At 44.5% G+C, this 25,238-nt stretch overlaps 1 protein-coding gene across 5 annotated transcripts in view; it reads left to right on the top strand.

Annotated features, from left to right (window-relative positions):
* The window catches only part of RPS6KA1 (ribosomal protein S6 kinase A1), a 67,973-nt gene that overhangs the window by 34,176 nt on the left and 8,559 nt on the right, over positions 1-25,238 (top strand). For 2 of the 5 annotated variants that reach the window (XM_048825926.2, XM_075121337.1), the window contains 9 exons: positions 9,325-9,378; positions 17,250-17,366; positions 20,382-20,463; positions 20,785-20,865; positions 21,966-22,045; positions 22,635-22,741; positions 24,028-24,065; positions 24,190-24,332; positions 24,903-24,973. In XM_048825926.2, coding sequence (XP_048681883.1) covers positions 9,325-9,378; positions 17,250-17,366; positions 20,382-20,463; positions 20,785-20,865; positions 21,966-22,045; positions 22,635-22,741; positions 24,028-24,065; positions 24,190-24,332; positions 24,903-24,973 — 773 coding nt within the window. Of the gene's footprint in view, positions 1-6,168; positions 6,314-9,324; positions 9,379-11,840; positions 12,113-17,249; positions 17,367-20,381; positions 20,464-20,784; positions 20,866-21,965; positions 22,046-22,634; positions 22,742-24,027; positions 24,066-24,189; positions 24,333-24,902; positions 24,974-25,238 lie in introns of those variants that run through there. The other 3 variants (XM_048825929.2, XM_048825927.2, XM_048825928.2) reach the window with 3 other exon arrangements.

The following is a 25,238-nucleotide window of genomic DNA, read 5'->3' on the forward strand; positions in this document are numbered from 1 at the left end:
TAGATGACTTCATTTGTTTGTTCTTAGCTTCTACTGTGTTTTATTTCAGAAATTGGCTCTTTAAGAGAGTATTTCTGTTTAAGCAATCTCATAACTGCCCACTATGTGAGGCAGGAAGAGTCTCCCCCACTTGGGGTGATCCACACTAGGAGAAAAAGAGGTGTCGTTTTTAATCATGTGACAACACATGGCAAAATTCTAGTGTGGACGAAGAAGTTGTGTGAAAACTACAGCGTTAACAGATTCAGGTAAACACTAGAGGGGAGCATAGGACTTACCTTGGCCAGCTAATGTGTGAAAACAATTGCCTTGTCCACAATAGGGTTTCTGTGACTGTGGGTCTCAGGCTGTATGGACAGCCCAGCCCAGCAGTGAATTAATGCCCTAATTCCTCCCTCTGTGGAGGGCATTAATGAAAACCAGGATTAAGCAGACTCCTTGCTTCTCCAATAGAGCATCCTCCTGCTAGGCGGCCCAGGGCTGGTGTGGCAGAGTTCTGTGCAGGTTGTCTCATGGTGCCTGCCTGCGATTTCCATGGCTCTACTACTGACCTTACTTTGAACTCTCTTCCCTGTTCCCCAAATTTCAAAAACGTAAAATCTGCTGTTGCTGTGGGCAGTACTTAGGATTGCTACTTCCTCTTACCTCACTAATGGTTTCTCTATCAAGAGCTAACACCCCTTGTTGCAAAAATTCTCTTCCTTTAGTCCAGTTCTCTTCTGATAATTCTCTAGCCTGATCCTGCAGACTGGGGGTCAGTTGGTCAGTGTACATGGACATCTTCCACTCTTAATTTTTTTTTTAATTCCCTTGATCATAAATTGAAACTGTTCCCACAAATCACATGCAGGCTATAACAGACACATCTATCTTAAGTGTGGAATCATGCTCTAAAATTGCTATTTGGGGCTAAGAGGAGTAAAACATGGGTTGGTCTGCCCCTGTATCTTCACAGTAGCATACTTGTTCTTTCCTGTAGAAAACATGCAAAGATTTATTAGAAGACCAGTCAACCTCAGCTTTATTTAAAACAACTCTTTAGGAAGCATTGCTTTCTGGTCACTTCCTCTTGCCACCTACTGATCTGAAGTAGATCACATGAGCATAATTCTATACTCTTACTGGAAACTGCTTCAAACTCCTTCCTAGTGCCAGAGATGCTCCAGAGTGCAAGGCCTGAATGCACTTGAGTTCCTGTTGCTCCTAGTGAAAACGTTGAACATCTAGGGCTCTTCTTAAAAACTGCGGCCCCCGAATAAAGACACTGTCTACACTCAGTGCCCAGACTGCACATGGTATGATTCCTTTTCCCAACAACTACCGCAAACCTTCAGTTGCACATTGTCTGGCTTGTGGCATAACCCACTGCTGAAATGTGGCTTCTTGGGTAAGGGGCAAGAATCCCACTTTAAGAGCATGCTGAAATGACAGCCGCTGTCTCTCTTCAAACAGCAGCTTTTCACACTATCAGTTTCCTGTTTATGAAACTCTGATCCTTCCTCACTCTCTTGCTGTCACTGATGCTCTGTTGCCAGCACTCTACAGGATGTGTGAGCAGATCTCAACAGCAGACAAAGGCAGTTCCAGTTATTCTGATTAAAATTAGAGCAAGCATGGTGCCTCTTTTTTTTTTTTTTTTCCAACAATTTACAGAGCTGACGTTAGAATCATGATCAGCTGACGAAATCTAATTTGCAGTAACTTTAAACTGTGTGCTGTGGACTGTCGTCTTTACTACTCCTGGGCTGGGATGAGGGCAATAGCAGAAGGTTCCCCTAGTAGTTATGGATGGTTCTGTGCCGCGTGTTCTAACTTCAGTCTTGCAGTTTGATGTGCCTTAAATAGTACTTGTAGAATTAGACTTGAATTGCTAAATGTTGGTGGTAGTTAACATCTGCCTTCACTTAAAAACAGACTCCCATTATTTAATTAAATTAAAGCAGTGGGAAATTGCATGTTGCACTTTCAGGCAACGCTTGTCCTCTCTTGCTACCAGTTCTATCTGGACAGAAATGCTTGATCATAGTTAATATTTCTGACTCTGCTAAGACGATTCTAGTCATTAGGTTTTGCACAAATAGGCTTGTTTCCTGCTAGTGCAAATATTGAAATCCCTGTCAAAAATTCAGAAACTGCCATTTACAAGAAAAGGGAGAAGGGCAGCCATGCTTGTCTCCTCTGTCTGTTAGCAAGGAGAAATAATGCATGTAATTGTCCTTGAATTGAGGTGCCAGCAACCTCTCTGCTGCCTTGGTAGAAGGGAGAAGCAAACTGCCCACTTGCTAGCCTTGTGTGTGAAGGGGATTAATAACTAATGCACAAGGTAGAAAACTGACTTGAAGAGGTTTGATGAAACAATCTTCAAACCGGGTACCCATCATCTACCTCCGGGCCATCACAGTAACCCCTCAAGAGCTGCCTTTCCCACTGGTGTGAGATTTGGGTGCTCAGACTTGGACTTTGGCCCGAGTCCGATTTGTTCTTGGTACTAGGTGAATTGTTATATAAGGAATGATAGTGCTAGGTGGCTTAACCACCATGGAGTTGGGTGTACCTCACTAGAAGTCAAGCCGGTGCTGTCTGCTTTTGGAAAGATGGCTAAATGGAACCGATCCCCATCCCCCCCCCCCCCCAAGAGAGCTCTGCCTTACAAAGTTTTGTTTATCGGAGTTTGGCATGAGCAAGCCACAGGGCTGCTGATGGTATCATTTGTGAGATACATTGCACTGATATTAGCAAAACTACTGTGTAACTTTCTACCCCAGATAGTCTCCTGTCAGTGTTTTTGCACATCTGAAATACAGAAGGCTCCACACTTGGGAGCTAGAAGTGAGCATGTGACACAAGTCATGCACAAGTGGTCACCATTCTTTGCAGTGAATTTGAGCAAGCCTGGATGTGATCAATATTAGTGAATGCATATGATCCATAATAACCTCATAGAATATCAGGGTTGGAAGGGACCTCAGGAGGTCATCTAGTCCAACCCCCTGCTCAAAGCAGGACCAATCCCCAATTTTTGCCCCAGTTCCCTAAATGGCCCCCTCAGGGATTGAACTCACAACCCTGGTTTTAGCAGGCCAATGCTCAAACCACTGAGCTATCCCTCCCCCAACCTGCAATATCATAGTGTGTAATTTGGCCCATAAACGTGTGAGGAGAGATCTGCAGGATTGTGAAAATGCCTTCTGTGACTGGAAAAACTTCACACTCACCTCTTAACAGATCCACTTACGGGAGCCCAAAGGGCCCGATCTTGAGAGGTGTGGACCGCCTGCAACTCTTGTTCCTTTCAAAGTACTATACTATGTTCAGAAAAATAATCTCTCCCCCTCTGACGGAGGCGCATTGGTGCCAATGGGCAAAGGGTTTCCTGTTCTTTACAGGCAATTCCTGTCCCAGACCTGACAAACTCAGTACACTTAATGCACCGCTTTCACTGTATTTATCCATGAGGGGTAGCCTGTGAGGTCTCTACTGAAATCTTGTAACTTATCAATACTCATAATCCTTGTGAGATGTGTGTATGGGTAATATTTAAGGAATAATGTAACTTTATTGAAAATTATGCTTTATGGTCTTAGAGTAAAAGTTAGGCACTAGGGAATCACATGTCTCGGTGATAAGCCCATTAAGGTGGGAGGGAATTGTCACTCTTTCCTGGTCAGCCGGTGACATAATGCAAGGTTCAACTGTCTACCCTTACCCTATTCCAGAAGAGTCAATGGAAAACCATCAAAGACAACGGCAAACAACCAAAACCACTTGGAGGTAAAAGAAACATTATAGCAGACAGGGGATTGTGTGATCTGTGAATAAAGACACAAGCCTGGTTCAGTATATGAGAGAGTAGAGAGATCCCCTCTGGATCCATTCAGTGAGGAGACATCTTCTGGAGCGGGAGGTGTTTCATGAAAGAGTGGATCCTGGTTCATGTGAGGCCAGCCAGCAACGCAACAGACTGAACTTTGGGGAGGAAAACCTACTTTATTAGATAAGAAAGGCAACTATTAATAAAGTGTAGGCCCTAGTTTGTCTATTATATAGGACTATCAATTATTCGCAGTTAACTCACGCGATTAACTCAAAAAAATTAATCGCGATTTTAAAAAAAAAGTTAATCATGATTAATTGTAGTTTTAATCTATTGTTTAAAAATGCGAATACTAATTGAAATGTATTAAATATTTTGGATGCTTTTCTACATTTTCATATATATTGTTTTCTGAGTTGTAATTGAAATCAAAGTGTATATTTGATTACAAATATTTGCACTGTAAAAATGATAAACAAAAGAAATAGTATTTTTCAATTCACCTCAGACAAACACTGTCGTGCAATCTCTTTGTTGTGAAAGTGCAACTTACAAATGTAGATTTTGTTTTGTTACATAACTGCACACAAAACCAAAACAATGTAAAACTTTAGAGCCTACAAGTCCACTCAGTCCTACTTCTTGTTCAGCCAATTGTTAAGACAAATAAGTTTGTTTACAATTACAGGAGAGAATGCTGCCCTCTTCTTATTTACAATGTCACCAGAAAGTGAGAAAAGGCATTCACATGGCACTTTTGTAGCTGGCGTTGTAAGGTATTTACATGCCAGATATGCTAAACATTCGTATGCCCCTTCATGCTTCGGCCACCATTCCAGAGGACATGCTTCCATGCTGATGACTCTTGTTTAAAAAAATGTGTTAATTAAATTTGTGACCAAACTCCTTGGGGGAAGAACTGTGTGTCCCCTGCTCTGTTTTACCTGCATTCTGCCGTATATTTCATGTTTTAGCAGTCTCGGATGATGACCGAGCACATGTTCATTTTAAGAACACTTTCACAGCAGATTTGACAAAACGCAAAGAAGGCACCACTGAGAGACTTCTAAAAATAGCTACAGCACTCGACCCAAGGCTTAAGAATCTGAAGTGACTTCCAAAATCTGAGAGGGATGAGGTGTGGAGCATGCTTTCAGAAGTCTTAAAAGAGCAACACTCTGATGCGGAAACTACAGAACCCAAACCACCAAAAAAAGAAAATCAACCTTCTGCTAGTGGCATCTGACTCAGATAATGAAAACGAACATGCGTTGGTCTGCTCTGCTCTCAATTGTTATCGAGCAAAACCCATCGTCCGCATGGATGCATGTCCCCTGGAATGGTGGTTGAAGCATGAAGGGACATGTGCTAAAGATTCATATCTGGCATGTAAATATCTTGCAACGCCGGCTACATCCAGGCCATGCGAACGCCTGTTCTCACTGTCAGGTGACATTGTAAACAAGAAATGGGCAGCATTATTTCCTGCAAATGTAAACAAACTTGTTTGTCTGAACAACTGGCTGAAGTAGGACTGAGTGGACTTGTAGGCTCTAAAGTTTTACATTGTTTTATTTTTGAATGCAGTTATTTTTTAATATCCAAAAATATTTAAAGAAATGGTATTTTTTTTATTGTTTAACAGTGCGATTAATCATGATTAATATTTTTAATCGCTTATCCGCCCTAGTATTATGATTTTGTTTTGTATTGTAACCATTTTGTTTCTGTTACTCTCTGGTTTCTAGTGAAGTCTCTATTCTTTCGTAAACCTTCTTTTTGTTTTATTGTAAGCGCTAACAAGCGCTATGCCTTACACAGGAGTGGTAAACTGGGGTAGCCAGCTCCTTTGAGGGCAGAGGATCTGAGATTCCTGTGAGTAGCCAGCGTTGGGGGCTGGGTATCACAGGCAAATGCTTCAAGGGGACTCGGGGACTGAGGTACTCCTTTTGTTCACCTGCCAGGCAAAGACAGGCTGACAGAGCCCGGAGGGGAGTGCTTGAGTGGCTGACAGGCTGACACCCAGCTACCACAGGCAAGCCTCCTTCTCGCTGGGGGCGGGGGGTGTAAATAGGTGATTCAGTCACGGGTATCCTGAATGCTGCCACACCCTCGCCCTGTCCAATGGAGATACAATCCACTGTGTAAATTAGACCTGCATGCACATGGGCAGCACATCATTTGGATTCTCTGAATTGGGCTTCACAAATCAGCATCCCATTAGGGGTCATGTGCCTTGACTAGTGCTTTCATTTGGCTGCTGGTGTTGTGCAGTGAGCACTCACTGTAATTTCCCCATAGAAAACCACAGTTTCCTTTTGTGCTGAAACTCCCAAAATACATCCAAGTGACATAGCTACTACTGGGGGTTCTTGTGCTGGTGTCCGTGCTGGGGAGAGCGCTAGATCAGAAGCTCCCTTGCAAACTATGGGAGAGTAGCCATCTGGAGCTTTGGAGATGCTGAGGCTGCTCTTTCGCACCAAACCAAGGATCCAGGAGGCAAGTGCCGTGGTCTCTTTATCAGTTCTGTGTTCAGTATCGTGTTTTCTATTTCACAGGATCAAAGGCGGAAGTCAGAGACTTGCAAGACTCTAGAGCCGGCCAGGCTGCATTTAATTTACTGTATTATGTATTCTCTTTTGAAAGGGCCTTTCTGATGATAAAGGCCATGGCGTCCTCTCCTGAGGACTCTCTTCTCTGTACTGGCAGAGTTTGGGAGTGGCTTGGAACATGAGCATGACTGAAGCAACGGTGGAACAAAAAGATCCCTCAGATTATGGTCCTTGATGCATGAAAGCAGGATGCAGAAAACATAACACGAAATAGCATCTAGTTCTCACCGCCTGTTTCCAACATTCAGACTCAAATATATCAGCTACCAAGGTTATCAGACACACACGTGGTCTTTTGCCACTTTTGTTTCTAAAGCTCTTTATATAAAGAAGGGGAGAGAGAGAGGAGTCAGGAGAGTGCATTTTGAACTGGTATTGTGGGAAGAGACGACAAATTATATCCTGAGACCCTTGCAGTACAAACTGTTTTAGGCTTGACTAAGTGATCTGCTCAGTACCAAAGCAGCTCTAAGATGTTTCAGTTCAAAAGAAACTCAGTCTTCTCCTCTCAGACTTGCAGTAACTTCCTGGTTTCAAACCTGACTGGGGTGAAGAGGAGTATTGTGGGAGTAGCAGCAAATGCTAATCTCCCACTCACACAGGGGATCTCTGTAAATGACTTCTCCTGAATTTGCAGAGGGCTGCAAAATATTCTGCCTCGGGTTGCCAATTTTGGTTGGACCTATTCCTGGAGATCTCATCGCTTGACATAATCTTTAATTCCTGGAGACTTCAGGACAATCCTGGAGGGTTGGCAACCTTAATTCCACTGCAGTCCCATGATAATACAACCTGCTGCTTATGTGAGCTGGTGTGCATAGTTTGCAGGGGCTCCACTCTACTAAGGGAGACTTGGTTTAAAAAAAAGTGCACCCAATGAACACACTGCTTAAGGAAAGTGGTCAGAGCAAAGGATAGGGTATCGGGAGAAGAGTTGTAAAAGAACTGTTCCATCACTGACGTGTGTGACTTTAACCTCTGCATCTTTCCTTATTTGTAAATGGGGGACAATGTTTGTCTGTGTGAGGTTTTGAAGCACCTGCTGGAAGTTAGTGAAAGGCTCTGGTGGCGATTGTTTTTCTTCAGCTGTGAATGGCAACTCCTGGCCGGGGCACAGAATTTGCGCCTCATGACAGAGGCTGGGCCAGTCAGTCTCTTCGCTACGGGTACATCTGCACTTCAGGCTGGACGTGTAAATCCCACTTCAAGGAGATCTACTTGTGCCAGCTCAGTGAGCGCTAGTGTGTGGAAAACAGCGTGGCTGCAACGGCACGGGTGGCAGGAGGAGCTAGGGAGCTCAGCCTTCCTGCTGCTGTGCCAAGCAGCTGTAGTAATGGGGTCACGTGGGAGGAGAGGTGAAAACAAGGCCCCCGCACCCTGTATTCAGCTTCTTCCCAGGCTTCAAATGTCTCCCTTATTAAAAATGTTAAGGATCTCTTTTTCGTGATGCTCTCCCAAGGCTTTTTTTTTTTTTTCTCATTTTCCCTTCACAGCTATTACTTACTTCAGATTTTTTGGACAGTAATCCTGTTTATGGGTGCAGAGTTGGGGAGGTTTCTCCTTTCGACCTGTGGTCAGAGGACCTTGAAACTGTAGCTCCGATTATCCAAAATGCTGGGCCACAAGCTCCCACACCCCACCCTGTGACACTACCTAACCGCATCAAGAGAAAGCAGAAGTAGCATTCGAGTGTCTTTCTTTAAAAAACACATTATGTGGCCATGCTACAGGAGGCTCCACCCCTACTCTGCAACTTGTGCATTAAGCCCCATGGGGGGAAATGCATCACATCTGGGGGATTTTTTTTATTTTTATTTAAACTTCAGCTCATCCTCTCAAAGCTGGCTGAAAAAGCACCCAGCTGTGATAATGAATCTATATGTACATGAGTTAACCTCTTGGAGATACAACAGGCTTTGGGATCTGATCTCTAACCTTCCAAAACTCAGGCTCTTCAAATGTAACCTTCTTGTCTGAAATCTGTCTGCCAGTGTTTCTGTGGGGGCAAAGCAGAAGGAACAGCTTTTGAACCAGGGCATGGTTAAACCTTCCTCAAACAGTTACTCTATCTCTCAACAAAAGAAGGCTGCCTAGAACTGGATCAGCCTCAGGTTAAAAGGCAATTGGATGAGTGCTTCTCACGTCGCCCTTTGAGATGAGATCTAATAGCTGGTCTGGAAACAGACCATGAGCCCAGGGCCAGACCTACTCTCTTCCTGCAAGATGTGATGCACTTGTTTGTATTCCTACTAGCTGGTTTAGGAGCACTGATTCCCACTCAGATGAGAATCCATTTCTCAGCTGGTAAGAGCTGAGCAAGAGTACAAGTCCCAATTTCTGCTGTTCTTCTGAATGTCAATGAGTGTAACTCTACCAAAGCAGAGAGCTGCTGTGGAGTTACACCAGGTGTGACTGAGAGCAGCATTTGGCCCTGGGCAACCGGTCCCTTTAAGGGAAAGCAGAACCAGCCCCACCTGTGCCATAATGAGCTGTCCCCCAGCCTAAGCAGGGGGACTAACTATGGCATGGGTGAGGCTGGTCCCATTTTCCTTTAAAGAAGCCAGTCATCCTGTGAAGACCTAGGAGCTTAATTTTCTTTCTCCATAGCCGCAGTGATCCTGTGACCTTGGGAGGTATGCAGGATTCGCTTCTGACGTTCTCACGCCCCTCTCCCACCTGCTATGCAAAGGAGTCTGTAAAGAACTCTTAAACCTACTGGACCCTTCTTTCCTGGAGTACCAACACAGCTCTGAATTGCCTCTTGGGGGGAATGTTACTGGGAGCACTATCTTGTGACTTTGTAAATAGCTTGCCTGCTTCTGTTAAATAAATGCATGAGGAAAATGTTAACTGAGCATCACAGACCCTTTGTGCTGACACTCATTTGCTGTTCCACAGGCAAAATCGGACATATCTTGGATAGAGAAAGACGTTGTAGACTCAGCAGATAAGGTAAGAGAGCCCGTTGCAAACACACGGCTTGAAGAGACTTGTGTCTTTTCATTCACACTTTATCGTATGATGAGATTCTCTGACTGTTTATTACAGTATAGGATTTGAGCTCATATTTGAGTTGTGAATCATTCTCTTCCTCTGATGCCTGTGCTGGCTTTGCACACCTTTAACACTGTCTGAACTGTACTTGTGAACTTCAGCAAAATCGGACATACAACCAGGTGTTAGCAACGTGCACAAGTCCCTCTCTGAAAAGTCTTTTATGGCACATGTTTTTTGGCCAAATGATAGAGTTGCTGATATGGAAGGCGACAGACATGAGTCACTCGCTCATGTGACCTTGTGATCATGTCTTCACCCTCCCCCAGCCCACCCCATGTTGTAGTCATCAACTGATGTGCTCTTACATTGTCGTTGGGGCAGAAGGCACCATTTTGTGTGGTTGTTAAGGCACTCTGCCCATCTCTACCTCTGCGTGATGTAGTATTCTCCAATAAGCTTGCTGCCCTGGGAGGGAAGAGGATTGCATTTGTATCCATGCTAACAGTTTAGCAGTAACTGTTCACATTCAGTTCTTGAGCAAAGCAATGGCTACTGTGTCCACCAGAAATAATTGACCCAATGCAACCCTTAGTCATTCTTGACACTCTTTCTTTATAATTACCTAACTCGTAGATCTAGTAGACCTCAGAGCTCTTTACGAAGGAGGTCAGTGTCATTAACTTCGTTTTACAGATGTTGAGTGCAAACTCTGGCCTTGATTGCCGCTCACACTGGGGCCCTGGCTGAATAAAGTAGTGTAAATCAGAATCAGGCACCTAGACTTTACTCTTTCCAGTGACAACTGACAGCATCTGGACTGTAGCAAGGATTTGCTATGGCCCGTTGCTCGGGATCTTTCCTACTGAACCTGCTGTCCCGGACCCCTGACTTCTCTACCTGTTGTATCTTCGGAGCAAAGCCCGTCTTGGTCTAACTCAATTGTACGGTGTGTGGCACAATGGGGCCCTCATCCCTGACTGGTGTTAATGCAACATAAATAACAGTCATTTCCTCCTTTCATTATCGGTTACCAAAGAGCGTGGTGTGTGCGTGGTGAGGAGGAGAAAGGTCAGAAGTGGTCATAGACTCAGACTAAAATCCCAACTCCAAACACCTCCAGAGCCTTGGGGTATTTCCAGAAGTGAACAGAGACAGGCTCATGTCTTCTTGAAAGCTAGGCTAGTTTTAAAGCAAAAAAAAAAAAAATAGCTTGGAACAGAGAAACATAACTGGAGGGAATAACTCTATGCTCACTTGGGGAGCAACATGCCCACTTAGCCCAGCATGCGGGGCTATGAAAAGGGAACATGGAGAAGAGGGAGTGGGAATGTTAGATGGGGTGGGATCTGAATTACCCAGGAAAGAATTTTCTGTAGTATCTGGCTGGTGAATCTTGCCCATATGCTCAGGGTTTAGCTGATCGCCATATTTGGGGTCGGGAAGGAATTTTCCTCCAGGGCAGATTGGAAGAGGCCCTAGAGGTTTTTCGCCTTGCTCTGTAGCATGGGGCATGGGTCACTTGCTGGAGGAGTCTCTGCTCCTTGAAGCTCAGACATAGGTGAGGTTTTTCGCAGGAGTGGGTGGGTGAGATTCTGTGGCCTGCGTTGTGCAGGAGGTCAGACTAGATGATCATAATAGTCCCTTCTGACCTTAGTATCTATGAAAGGAGGCTGGTATGGTTTTTTGTATTTTTTTTTTTAAATCCGAACAATCGCTCCCATCCTGTAAGTAAATTGGGACAATGATGGGACGAAAGGGCTACTCTGTCTGCCACAACATTCTTTTAACCTCTGTTCTGTCCCTGTTTGCAGCTCCTTGAGCCCTGGCCTCTGCAGAACCATGGCTAGTTGCTTACTTATAATCTTCAGAGGTGCCTTCTAAATATCATGGATAGGATTCCGGGAAGGGATTAGGCAAAGCCTCCTCCCCTTTGATAGAAGGCATCCTTCTCTTGGCTGTGCAAGAGTTGTATGTGTGGAAATCTACGGACCAAATTTATCACTGAATTCAGTGTGGTTATATAAGGAGAGTAACCCCCAGGATGGATCTGATACTAAAACCTCTTCTCCATGCCCAGTCAGAGGGGCAAAGATGCATTTGCAGATCTTGTAGGCAGTAATGTTATCACTGTACAGGCTCTTCTTAATGTGGGGCTTTTATCTCTTGTTCAAAATGTAAAGAACGCCTCAAAATATTCCACCTTTGTGGGAATTCCCACATAAACTCAGACTACCTAGAGTAGACCCCGCAGGGTCCAGCAGAGAGAGTGAGTCTTCTCTGAATAGAGAGGAGTCAGATCTGAGCAAGAAGCTGAGAGGTGTAAAAACCAGCTGCAAGTGCTTCGGCTGGGGAGTGGGAGTGTTAACCTGCTTAGCTGTGAGAGTCGGAGACCGCTGCCTTCACTGCGCATCTGCCAGTGGGGCTTTAACCACCTGCAGCTCCTCCAGCCTGTGACTCTAAAACCTGAAGCCTGTCTCAAGTCCTCCATGAAGCAGTGTGTATTCCAGCAGCCTGCCATGCTCCCTTAGAGCCCCTGGTAACTGGGGATGTGTCATGCTGAACGGGATGGACCATGGAGAGGGACCCCAAGCTTCCTCGCATCTGTGCCTTTCTCACACTGTGGCACAGGAAACACCGAGCAAAACCCTGCAGCCTGCAACTGCCTGCCCCAGGCCAGCTCTCCAGCTCGGTTAGTACTGCAGCTAGCTTGCTGGAGGATGCTGTGGCTTCAGCTTGTGTTTGTAACTGCTCACTTCAACTGGACTGGTGTTGGTTGGGTTAACAGTCGCTGCAATTTGTGGATGCAGCCTTCTGGGTCTTCCCTCTTTCCTTTCCTGCAGGGTAACTTTGGCTTAATAGCATTGGAGAAGGAAAGTTCCTTCACCCAGGTATAAAGCCGGTTAATGCTACTGATCAGTGCGGTGATAATGCACTTATTCTCGTCTGGCTGCTGCGATTGTTCCTACTGGCCAGTGTTGTGACTTGCTTATTATACCCGCTGCTTGTCTGGCTTGCAACTGACCAAGTTATGGAATCTGATCTTCTGACTAACGCTCTAAACAGTCATGATGTTGTCTGCCTTGCAGTCGTTTTGTAGGTTTAATGGACTAGACAGGCAAAAACATTTTAAAAACACCCCTTTTTATAGGGGAGCTGTTAGCTGATCTCTGAAGCTTCATCCCGAAATGTGATCAATTTCGGTCTCCTTGCAAATGTCAATTTTTCCCGGAGTTCCTATATTCACTGAGCTGCTTTAGTTGCCAGGCTCTCTATGCAAATCTTTCCCTGCCTGACAGCCTTGAGAGGCAACTATAGCGGTGAAAACCCATCTAGGACTAAACAAGTTGGGGCTTATTGTTGGCTAGATATACTGAAGTTAAGATCATTCGCACAATTGTACTGTACCTCCTTTGGAAGGACTTGGAACAGCAGCTATTGGGTGTACATGGAACTGTTCCTACCATAGTGAGTCCCTCGGTTTTAATGAAGGAATATAGAGGAGCATAAATGCCTGTGTGTAAAGGAAATATTCATTTAAAATTGATCTACTAGGCAGACAATATAACTTGGTAGTAAACTTAACCTAACCCAATCAGTGTCAATATTTTTTTCTCCTTACTGTTTTCATGAAACTCCAGTTTTGTTTCTCTATTCTACAGTTGAGCCTAACATTAATACTGCTTCCTTGTTGTTGAACTGGGTCATTAAGCTGTCCAGAAGTCTGACTATTTCTTTGTTCTTTCGTGTTAATGGGAATTCTGTTTGCTATATCTTTTTCCTTTGATTATGAGCAGCAAATAGTACTGCTGAGGTCCAGAAAAGTGACTCTGGCCACAAAAGTAGTGTGCTGGAAATGAAACTCTCTACAGTCTGACAAAATAGACTTGTCAGAACAGCGTGTGTTCAGTCCTAATGCTGAGGCTTGTACTCCTAGACTGAAGGTTTTCTCCAGTACCTTTCATGACATTCCCCAAATAGCTTGGTGTTTCCGGGTCCTTTTTCAGGTGGTTTGGGTGCCATGCTTTAGCAACTGGGAGATAGTGTCATAGGGCCCCTTGCTCATTTCAGTCCAAACCAGCTTGATGATGGAAAGCTGTTCCTAGAGAATGGTTTTTCATTGGCATGGGAAAGGAGTTGGTGATTGAGTCCCTCGTGGACAGCTGCCAGCAATGGAAAACCCACAAACTCTGTTGACCATTTGATGGACAGTCTCTGCATAGAAGCTTAGGACTGAGTTTTGGAGACCATACCTTTCTTGCCTCTAGTTTGATCCCTCCAGAAGAGGGATGAGACAGGCAGGAGAATGTCGGGGAAGTTGGCCCTGCTGCTGCTCTTGCTGGACCTGGTGTGTGTGTGTGTAAAGGCTTCAGTTGGTACCAGAATTCAGTGTCTACTGTCTGTTTTTGAGAGAACAGAGCTGCCCAATAATATGAAAACAAAGGCACTTCCTAGTCTAGAGAGAACAAAGCTCATCAGCTAGAAAGAAAAGGCTGCACTACTTAGGTAGGCAACCACATCCTTGTGTGCATCTCCTCGCTTCCGGAGAACCTTTTCAGAGAGGGTGGAGGCAGCTCTGGTAAGGAAAGCAAGCTAGTGCCCAAACTACACGGCAGCTCCATCCTCTCGGGTGGTGGTTAAACTTGATTTAAATACTGTTCTATTTAAAACCTGTAGGGACTAAACCGTACAACACTGGGTTTGTATATAGGGTAGAATTGTTGTTTCTAAGCCTGACTTAGTCAAGATGTTAACAGTCAACTAAAAAGTATTAGGAAGTCAGGGACACTTTTAAACCCAGTCTCTGAGCCCTGCTGTAGATTGGGTCTTCAGTGTGCTCCAGAACGTAATTCCCAGACCAGAGGTCCAGCTCATTGAGTTTCCATATGCTGGCGAATTTCAGGTGGAGCCATGCAAATACAGATTTTCTGGTTCACTGGCAGTGCTGAAAAATCAAAAACAAATGGGGCATCAAATAAGATTTTTTTTGTTTAGATTTTGAGAAATTTTAAGCGTTTTTTACGTTAAAATTAATGGAAATTTTGAAAGTCATTTCAAAACCAAATTGAACTGTTTTGTTTAGAAAATGTCAAAACAATGTTTCGGAGGGCAGGTTTTGACATTTTTAAAGGCTTCTTTGACTGGAACAATTCTGGAAAAAACATCATAAAATATTTTGGTGTGGCCAAATCTGTTTGGTTTTTTTGTTTTTTTTGGTTTTTTTTTTGGTCCCCAAAAAGATGGTTTTAGTCAAATTTTGCCTGGGTCTAGTATTGGGTGCTTCGTTTAATTTAAAAAAATTACAATTATGAAGAAGTTTGACTATAAGTAAAACTCCTTCCTGTTCACGAGGTAGTTAATAACCGGCTGCTTTGAAGCATGAACGCTTATGCCCCTCTTTTAATCTTTGGAGATGTTCTGATTCATATAAATGTCTAGGGATTTTTTAACTGAGCTAAACTCTTGGCCTCATAGTCTTGTAGCAGGGAGTTCCACAGGACATTTTGTTTGAGAGGTGGGGAGGGACATGTTAAATGTTGTCTTTTTAATGTCCTTTGTTGCCCTGTGTTCTAGTCTTTTGAAGAAAATGTAGATGGAAGGTAGTGACTTACCTTCCTTCCACCTTTCATTATTTTCTGATCATGTCTGCTCTCGAGCTCTGTAAAAGAATGTGTTTAAACAAACCACGTGTCAGATACAGACATTGGCTTCTCTATCTCCCAGAAGAGCTGAGGCTGTAGAAAAGGATCCCTGTGTGCTGAAGATGCACTAAGGCTCCTGTGACAGGGCTACTCAGATTGCTGAGCAGATGGGGTTGTGTGTGTCTGACTTGCCAGCTACATCCTTGTTGTATGACTACAATGCCGTGTGTTGGGATTTTTAGCAGTATAAACATTATTGCCACTATTGCTTTAAAAAAACTGCTTTCAAAACTCTTATGAAATGCAGTTCAAAGAAACTGAACTCTTTTCTTTAGCTAGACGCAAAGGAATCATAGAATATCAGGGTTGGAAGGGACCTCAGGAGGTCATCTAGTCCAACCCCCTGCTCAAAGCAGGACTGATCCCCAATTAAATCATCCCAGCAAGGGCTTTGTCAAGCCTGACCTTAAAAATATCTAAGGAAGGAGATTCCACCACCTCCCTAGGTAACGCATTCCAGTGTTTCACCACCCTCCTAGTGAAAAAGTTTTTACTAATATCCAACCTAAATCTCCCCCACTGCAACTTGAGACCATTACTCCTTGTCCTGTCATCTGCTACCACTGAGAACAGTCTAGAGCCATCCTCTTTGGAACCCCCTTTCAGGTAGTTGAAAGCAGCTATCAAATCCCCCCTCATTCTTCTCTTCCGTAGACTAAACATCCCCAGTTCCCTCAGCCTCTCCTCATAACTCGTGTTCCAGTCCCCTAATCGTTTTTGTTGCCCTCCGCTGGACTCTTTCCAATTTTTCCACATCCTTCTTGTAGTGTGGGGCCCAAAACTGGACACAGTACTCCAGATGAGGCCTCACCAGTGTCGAATAGAGGGGAACGATCACATCCCTCGATCTGCTGGCAATGCCCCTACTTATACATCCCAAAATGCCATTGGCCTTCTTGGCAACAAGGGCACACTGTTGACTCATATCCAGCTTCTCGTCCACTGTAACCCCTAGGTCCTTTTCTGCAGAACTGCTGCCAAGCCATTCTGTCCCTAGTCTGTAGCAGTGCATTGGATTCTTCCGTCCTAAGTGCAGGACTCTGCGCTTGTCCTTGTTGAACCTCATCAGATTTCTTTTGGCCCAATCCTCCAATTTATCTAGGGCCCTCTGTATCCTATCCCTACCTTGCAGCGTATCTACCTCTCCTCCCAGTTTAGTGTCATCTGCAAACTTGCTGAGGGTGCAATCCACACCATCCTCGAGATCATTTATGAAGATATTGAACAAAACCGGCCCCAGGACCGACCCTTGGGGCACTCCACTTGATACCGGCTGCCAACTAGACATGGAGCCATTGATCACTACCCGTTGAGCCCGACAATCTAGCCAGCTTTCTATCCACCGTATAGTCCATTCATCCAGCCCATACTTCTTTAACTTGCTGGCAAGAATACTGTGGGAGACAGTGTCAAAAGCTTTGCTAAAGTCAAGGAACAACATGTCCACTGCTTTCCCTTCATCCACAGAGCCAGTTATCTGGTCATAGAAGGCAATTAGATTAGTCAGGCGTGACTTGCCCTTGGTGAATCCATGCTGACTGTTCCTGATCACTTTCCTCTCCTCTAAGTGCTTCAGAATTGATTCCTTGAGGACCTGCTCCATGATTTTTTCCAGGGACTGAGGTGAGGCTGACTGGCCTGTAGCTCCCAGGATCCTCCTTCTTCCCTTTTTTAAAGATGGGCACTACATTAGCCTTTTTCCAGTCGTCCGGGACTTCCCCCGGTCGCCATGAGTTTTCAAAGATAATGGCCTATGGCTCTGCAATCACATCCGCCAACTCCTTTAGCACTCTCGGATGCAACACATCCGGCCGCATGGACTTGTGCACGTCCAGCTTTTCTAAATAGTCCCGAACCACTTCTTTCTCCACAGAGGGCTGGTCACCACCTCCCCATGCTGTGCTCCTCCATGGAGTGTGGCGTTTGGTAAGAGTGAAATATTTGTAAGGTGCTAGGGTATTTGCTGAAGTCCTTCTAGTGATTTTGCCCTAGAAGTTGCAAGCAGGAGATGCTTGTGTTATGGGATCAGTCCTGCTTCCCAAGAGCTTGTAGTTGTATTTGAACAGATGAGGCTTTTCCTCTGCTCTGGAGGTTTAGTCTTCCTCATCCATGTGTTTTTTATTTCAGGATGAAGGTATCGTGAAAGAAATTAACATCACACACCATGTGAAGGAGGGCTCTGAGAAGGCTGATCCTTCGCAGTTTGAACTTCTCAAAGTTCTGGGCCAAGGCTCTTTTGGCAAAGTAAGTTTGCTTCTTACTGTATCTTTATATGTCATTTAAATCTATTTTGGGGCCAGGAGATGGGAGAAGTGCACCTGGCTTCACGATTCCCACCAGCTCATAGCTGGAATAACAATTTGACTGAGTTTCTTCTGAGACCAGGTGCTGCTGCAGGAGCAGTCTGCTCCTGGAGGTCCACTCTTGCAGTCCTTGTGCATAATATGCTCCAGTGGGCTCTAATGAGAGCTCTGACAAGCTCTCATTAGAAGAGGGAGGAAGGAGAGATCTTTGCTAATAAATGTACGAGGGCTGTCAAGCAATTAAAAAAATGAATTGCAATTAGTCGCACTGTCAATAATAGAATACCTTTTATTTAAATATTTTTGATGTTTTCTACATTTTCAAGTATATTGATTTCAGTTACTACACAGAACACAAAATGTACAATGCTCACTTTATATTTTTTATTACAAGTATTTACACTGTAAAAAAACAAAGAAATAGTATTTTTCAATTCACCTCATACAAGTACTGTAGTGCAGTCGCTTTATCATGAAAGTTGAACTTACAAATGTCGAATTATGTACAAAAAAAAAATCTGCATTCAAAAATAAAACACTGTAAAATTTTAGAGCCTGCAAATCCACTCAGTCCTACTTCTTGTTCAGCCACTTGTGCAGACAAACAAGTTTGTTTACAGTTGCAGGCAATAATGCTGCTCGCTTCTTGTTTACAAAGTCACCTGAAAGTGAGAACAGGCGTTCTCATGGCACTGTCGTAGCCGGTGTCGCAAGATATTTACGTGCCAGATGTGCTAAAGATTCATATGTCCCTTCATTCTTCAGCCACCAGTCCAGGGAACATGCGTCCATGCTGATGACGGGTTTTGCTCAATAACAATCCACATCAGTGCAGACCAAAGCATGTTCATTATCATTATCTAAGTCTCATGCCACCAGCAGAAGGTTGATTTTCTTTTTTGGTGGTTTGGGTTCTGTAGTTTCTGCATGAGAGAGTTTCTCTTTTAAGACTTCTGAAAGCATGCTACACACCTCGTCCCTCTCAGATTTTGAATGGCGCTTCAGATTCTTAAATCTTGCGTTAGTAGCTATTTTTAGAAATCTCACATTGGTACCTTCTTTGCGTTTTGTGAAATCTGCAGTGAAAGTGTTCTTAAAATGAACATGTGCTGGGTCATCATCTGAGACTGCTAGAACATGAAATATACGTCAGAATGCAGGTAAAACAGAGCAGGGGACACACAGTTCTTCCCCCAAGGAGTTCAGTTACAAATTTAATTAACGCTTTTTTTTTTTTTAATGAGCGTCATCAGCATGGAAGCATGTCCTCTGGGATGGTGGCTGAAGCATGAAGGGGCATATGAATGTTTAGCATATCTGGCACGTAAATACCTTGCATGCCAGCCAAAAAAGTGCCATGCAAATGCCTGTTCTCACTTTCTGGTGACATTGTAAGTAAGAAGAGGGCAGCATTATCTCCTGTAAATGTAAACTAACTTGTGTGTCTTAACAATTGGCTGAACAAGAAGTAGGACTGAGTGGACTTGTAGGCTCTGAAGTTTTACATTGTTTTGTTTTTGGAGTGCAGTTATGTAACAAAACACAAATCTACTTTTGTAAGTTGCACTTTCACGACAAAAAGATTGCACTACAGTACTTGTCTGAGGTGAATTGAAAAATACTATTTCTTTTGTTTATCTTTTTACATTGCAAATATTTGTAATTGAAAATAATATACACTTTGATTTCAATTACAATGCAGAATACAAAATATATATGAAAATGTAGAAAAATATCCAAAATATTTAATACATTTCAATTGGTATTCTATTGTTTAACAGTGCGATTAAAACTGTGATTAATCAACAGCCCTAAAATGTAGGTATTCCATGTGGCAAAGCAACATCCAGCTGCTCTCCGATTGGCTCTCTAACCATGTGGCAGGATAAAGAGAATTTAGGGATTCACCATCCCAGAGGACATGCTTCCATGCTGATGATGCTCATTTAAAAAAAAAAAAAAAAAAGCGTTAATTAAATTTGTAACTGAACTCCTTGGGGGAAGAACTGTGTGTCCCCTGCTCTGTTTTACCTGCATTCTGCCGTATATTTCATGTTATAGCAGTCTCAGATGATGACCCAGCACATGTTATTCTGCCCACCCTCCTCTCTCAGATTACTCTGTATATGGGTGACTATCCAAGGCCTCCACTCACTTGTACTCATGATCTTTTTTTACCCTTTATGGAGGGGGAAGGAAGTGGCACCTAAACTCTCTCTTCTCTTTCAACCCATGAATAATCCATATCTAAAAACAATCTGCTGCATACAGTCTTGAGACTGGCCAATATTGCATTGGTCAATAGCCCAGATATCTCCATGGGTCACTGAGGATCTGACTAGGATTCTGAGCTCTATTTCTCATGCTGCCAAAAGAAATGGCCACTCTCCGATAATGAGGCCCCATTTCCCTGTCTGGATCCAGCCACTGTTGTATATGAGGACTTGGAAAGGAGGGGAAGCTGCCAGGGATGGCATTAATCATGAATGCCTGGGAGTCCGTCTTGCTGCCAAATCCACATGTCAGCAGGAAATCTCCTAGTACAGCGGGACACTATTGTGACTGCTTGGGTACTCCTGAGGCTGATATAGTCTGACACGGTACCAAGGGTCATGACCGGTATTAGGGATTGGCTTTTTTTTTTCTTCTTCTTAATAGATATTGCTTTCAGTTTTGACAGTTGGAGGAAAAAAGGTGTGACGAGCAGAGGCAGGAGTGCTCTAAGGGCAAGCTTCCTTTGGAGATGGGGAGCAGGAAGGGTGAAGCATTAAAATACCCTCCCCAGGACTCTCTGGAAACCTGTAGGCTTTTGCTTGCGGAGCTCAAAGCGTTGAACTTGCTGACCCTGCAGTTCACCGCTGTTCTGAAGTCGCATGGGGGTTTATTTGCTAGTATGCGGTAAAATTCTATCCAGACAACTTGAGTCACAGGTTGATCTCTCCTCCTGTGCATGCAGGTCTTTTTAGTAAGAAAAATCACCCCACCTGACAATGGCCAACTCTATGCCATGAAGGTCCTGAAGAAAGCAACCTTGAAAGGTGAGAAGGGCTTTCCGCGTGCTGATCCACATCTGCATCCCCAAAATGGAATGAGAAGTCGTGCTGGGAAAACTCCGCACCATTCCGTCGTGATGCACCCATATCTCCCCACAGCTAGCTGACTGACTGAGGTGGGAGAGAGTAATTCAATGGTGCTCCAAGAAGGAAAGTCACTTCAGAGCTGGGACTGGGGAACCGTCTAGCTCAGACACAGTTTGGCAAGAGCTAGAGAAGCCATGGGGCTGCAGGCGGAGCCCTGTAGCTGGTGTCAGGGACACTGTGCCGTTCCAAAGGGTCTGAACTGTGCATCTCTCTCCACAGTGCGCGATCGCGTAAGGACAAAAATGGAAAGGGACATCTTAGCTGATGTGAACCATCCCTTTGTGGTGAAACTGCACTATGGTGAGTACACAGCTAGCCTTGGGCCAGAAGAACGGCAGAGCCAGTGTGTGGCAACAGCCCTGAATAGTTTCTAACAGTCCACTATGCACTACTGCAGGTGCAGGGCGTTGCTGGGGTGAGGTGTTCCCTAGGTGTCCAGCAACAGATTCTTGTTGAATGTGCTCAAAGCATTTTTCTCAAATACTGTCTGGAAGGGTTATGCCAATAGCAGTAATATGGGAGGAGCCTTTATCTGTCAAGTAGCCCCTGTCCCTCTTACTGCCTAGATTGCCCTGTTGTCTTTCTAAGCACAATTCCCCCTAAAAATGAACTCTTCCTCCGATAGGATCTTGGTCCCATGCCCTGCCTGGTTATTGAATAGGAAAATAGAACAACACAGGAGAAGAGGATGAATTTTAAACCCTTGGGCTTTGTGTGTTCAGTGCAGTTCTATCTAAGCACAGAAGAGCAGGCGTAGCAGATGCACCTGAATCTGTTCCCTTTTGAAAGCTTAGTTTTGTCTTTTCCGTGCAGCCCCTTGGATCTGGTCTCCCCTCCCTTCCATTCCCCACCCTCCCTCCTAAGTTCAGAATTCTAGGGGGCTGAGCTCTCCATTGTGCGTGGCTCCAGAGGCAGCTGGTGCTGCAGTTACCAAAACAGCAGGGGGGATTTAAGAAGGCAGAATAACTCCTTGTACTAGAATTTGTTCCCAGGGTTAACACTCCTACTCCTAGGAAAGGTATCGTGGGAGATTTGTGCACTACAGTGGTCGGCACCTCTTATTTCTCCTTTGCAAAAACAGCACTTCCAGTAAGTCACTGCCTCGCAGCATGCATGCATTGATTAGGCACCGATTTCAAGGGAAGAAATACTCAATCACCTACTCAATCACCAGTGCCAATTCCTGCAGCACCTAAGTGTTCTTGGTCCTCTCCCATCCCAGTGCTGACTTTGCAGGTGATCTCATTTTGACACCCAGTCACTAGCCATATCTGTATTGAGCCTAGTGGGAATGTGGGGCATCTAAAAACCTAAAGCCACCCATCTTTGGGTGGTATCTGACATTGCCAAGCAGTCAATGAGTAGAAGGGCACTGATTCCTGCTCTGGCCTATGTTTCAGCATTCCAGACAGAGGGCAAACTCTATCTCATCTTGGATTTCTTGAGAGGAGGAGATCTCTTCACTCGGCTTTCCAAAGAGGTGAGCATGCCTTGGGATCTTGCTGGGCTGTTCACGGTGCGTGCATGTTCAGCTCTACCAGTGTAGGCAACAGTGGGTGCCTATTGCAGAGGACCACTGGTATTTGGAGCACTGTTCTCCAGCTCATCGGAAAAGAAAACAGTGGCTACATAGATGAGGTGAGCCCTGACTGGCTAGAGCTGTGTCTCTTGCTGTGTAAAGTGACAGAGATGGGAACCAGTGACTCCCTTTCTCTGTCCTGCTGCAGTGTAGCTGCTTAATTGAACTGATTTGCTCCTATGGAGGAGGGGGCAAGGAAGGCGTCTAGGGATGGGAAGTTGATCTGCAAATTGAAGTGACAGGTAAAGATAATTGAGAACAATAGCTGATGTAAATGAAGATCCTAAATTAACATCAGCTCACTGCTTAGCAACATCTAATTGTGCTGTTTAATCTCAGGATAGCAGGAAATACAAGTCTGAAGGGGTGAGAGGGAGCAAGTGGCTGGGTATGTTGGTGAGGGGATGTTTGGGATGGGAAACAACTTCATGGTATGTTCTTGGGAGGCTGATTTCTTATAACCCAGGTGTCTGTCTCCTCTGTCCCTCAGGTAATGTTCACTGAGGAAGATGTGAAGTTCTACCTAGCTGAGCTGGCTCTGGGGCTTGATCATTTACACAGCCTGGGAATCCTATACCGAGACCTCAAACCAGAGAAGTATGTATAGCAGAACGTTACGATGCCTCTGATTTAATGACAAAGCACTGGGCCAGCTCTTCTGCAGCTCAATCTCACGTCTGTAGTCTTTAAATGCCAAAGCGTCGTCCTGTTAAGCTGAGAAAGTAGGCTGGACGAAGGAGTAGCAGTAGCCTAAATCTCTTGTGTGGAAAGAGAGAAGGAGAAGAAGGCTCCAGCTTTCTCCTTCCCTTCCTAGGCAGCCGGGCTGGGAACACTGGCGCAGCATGCTTGCCCTCTTCTGGGCTAGGAGAGCACCTCGTGCTAGTCTACGGCTCCCAGCTGACTCTGGCAGTAGTGGGCTATATAGTGAGCAATGAACAGTCCCCCAGGGGAGGGGCTATGCAAAAAGCAGGACCTCTGTAGAGATACACATCACTTGTGCAACTGAATAGTCCTTGCACAGAAATCGTTTGGGACCCAGTTCACATGAAGCCTGACGGTTGGGCTCAGAATCTTGCACATCACATCAGATGACCTAGACACAGTCAGAGAGAGAGAATGGATTCCAGGGGAGTATGGAATAGTAGGGCAGTTGTTTCTGACAATAACAGACTTCTTTTTAAGCTTTGCTTTTTCTTGTTGACCCAAGGACTCAGATTCTGTATTCTAGCTGACTAAAATGCTGGGTTGCTTATAATAGCAAATACTAGGAGTACTCCAAAGAGACTGTATAAAGGCTCGGGCATCAAACCCCCCCCGTAGGGCCATCAAAGGAAAAGTAGGGGTTCTTCAAATCTCCTCTGCTATAGTGCCTACAAAAAACTTAACAGTTAGGCCGTGGGTGTGCTGAGGCAGCTGCGTGTCCTGCTGACCAGTGTTGTCTCATTGATTCCATGTAGTCCTCTGTCTGTCCATCTGTTGTCTCTTGTCTTTATACTTATATTGTAAGCTCTTTGGGGCAGGAGTGTCTTTTTGTTCTGTGTTTGTATAATGCCTAGCACAGTGGGTTCCTGATCCAGGACTGGAGCTCCAAGATGCTACGGTATTTTAAATAATGGAGTCCTTGCACAAAGCATCCCTGTTAGGAGGGAGAGAGTAAGTGGCTGGAGGAAAATGGGGCCATTCTCTTTGCATCATACATCTTGATGAAAGGGCTTAAACCATCGGGGCTGAAAGTGGTGGAGTTAAGATCTGTTTCTGGGGTTCTTAAAGCTTTTTAACTAGCCTCTCAGGAGCAGAAAAAAGTGCTGGATCGCTTGTTAATATCTCTGTTACGGTAATGATCATTGGTGTTTACATGCCTGTCTCTCTTCTCACTCTCACAGCATCCTCTTGGATGAAGAAGGACACATCAAACTCACAGGTAAGGTGACTCCAAAAATCTTGCACTACAGCAGACTTGCAACTTGAGATACAGACATTCTTCCATGCCTGTCCTCTATTTGTAGAAAGTGGGCATGTGTTCATGGTTTTTCTCTTTTGTGTAGATTTTGGTTTGAGTAAAGAAGCCATTGACCATGAGAAGAAAGCATATTCCTTCTGTGGGACAGTGGAATATATGGCACCAGAAGTTGTGAATCGTCAGGGCCACACCCACAGCGCTGACTGGTGGTCATATGGTGTATTAATGGTATGGTAGCTAACTAGCATGTTTGAAGCCTAATTTTATGGTGGCTCTTTAAATGGTAGCTCTGGAGAGATGGTGCAATATCTCTGTGCGTTATACTGTATCTCTAACAGAGAACTATTGAACTGGGAAAGATCTAATAATCACTCCGATGTTTCCAAGCTCCCATATAAGTTACTCTGCCCAAAGCGATCAGTAGTGAAGTGCAACGAATTTCACAGAGATCAGCTACATTCATAGCTGTTCCATGTAGAATTTAGATGGTTTCTGACAATCTCTCAAGACTGTCACATTTTGTCTCATTAAGACCGCTTAAGTTTCCTGTTAAGATACTTTCATTTCAGACTGGAAGTGATGCTAGTGTTCCTTGTTTGGATCTAGAGCTGCCACCTGGTGGCGATTCAATCCATGACCCTTTCAGCTCTAAGGAGTTCTTTGAAAGACTATGTAAATTACCATTAACCCTATTAAGGGTCAGTGTTACAGGGCTCTCTGCCTAAAGCATATTAGGATCTGCTGCTCCTCGAAACTCTCACTCAATCATTTAACCTTCTCTCTTGCTCTTCTTTCCAGTTTGAGATGCTCACTGGCTCTCTGCCATTCCAGGGAAAAGACCGTAAGGAGACAATGACCTTCATTCTCAAGTAAGAGGAGTTATTCTTCAGTGTCTCTACAGGGGCAAAGCTTGCTGCTCTGCTCCTAGGATAGGGTGACCAGATGCCCTAATTGTATAGGGACAGTCCCGATATTCAGGGCTTTGTCTTATATAGGCTCCTATTACTTCTCACCTCTGTCCTGATTTTTCATACTTGGTATCTGGTCACCCTATGCTAGGATGTCCGGAATTTTGCATCCTGGGGGTTATAACAGTTTAATGGCATTAATTTGCAAGAATTTCTATAAACAGAC

This window comes from Caretta caretta, chromosome 19 (genome assembly GCF_965140235.1).
Source record: "Caretta caretta isolate rCarCar2 chromosome 19, rCarCar1.hap1, whole genome shotgun sequence".
In the NCBI taxonomy this organism is placed as follows: Eukaryota; Metazoa; Chordata; order Testudines; family Cheloniidae; genus Caretta; species Caretta caretta.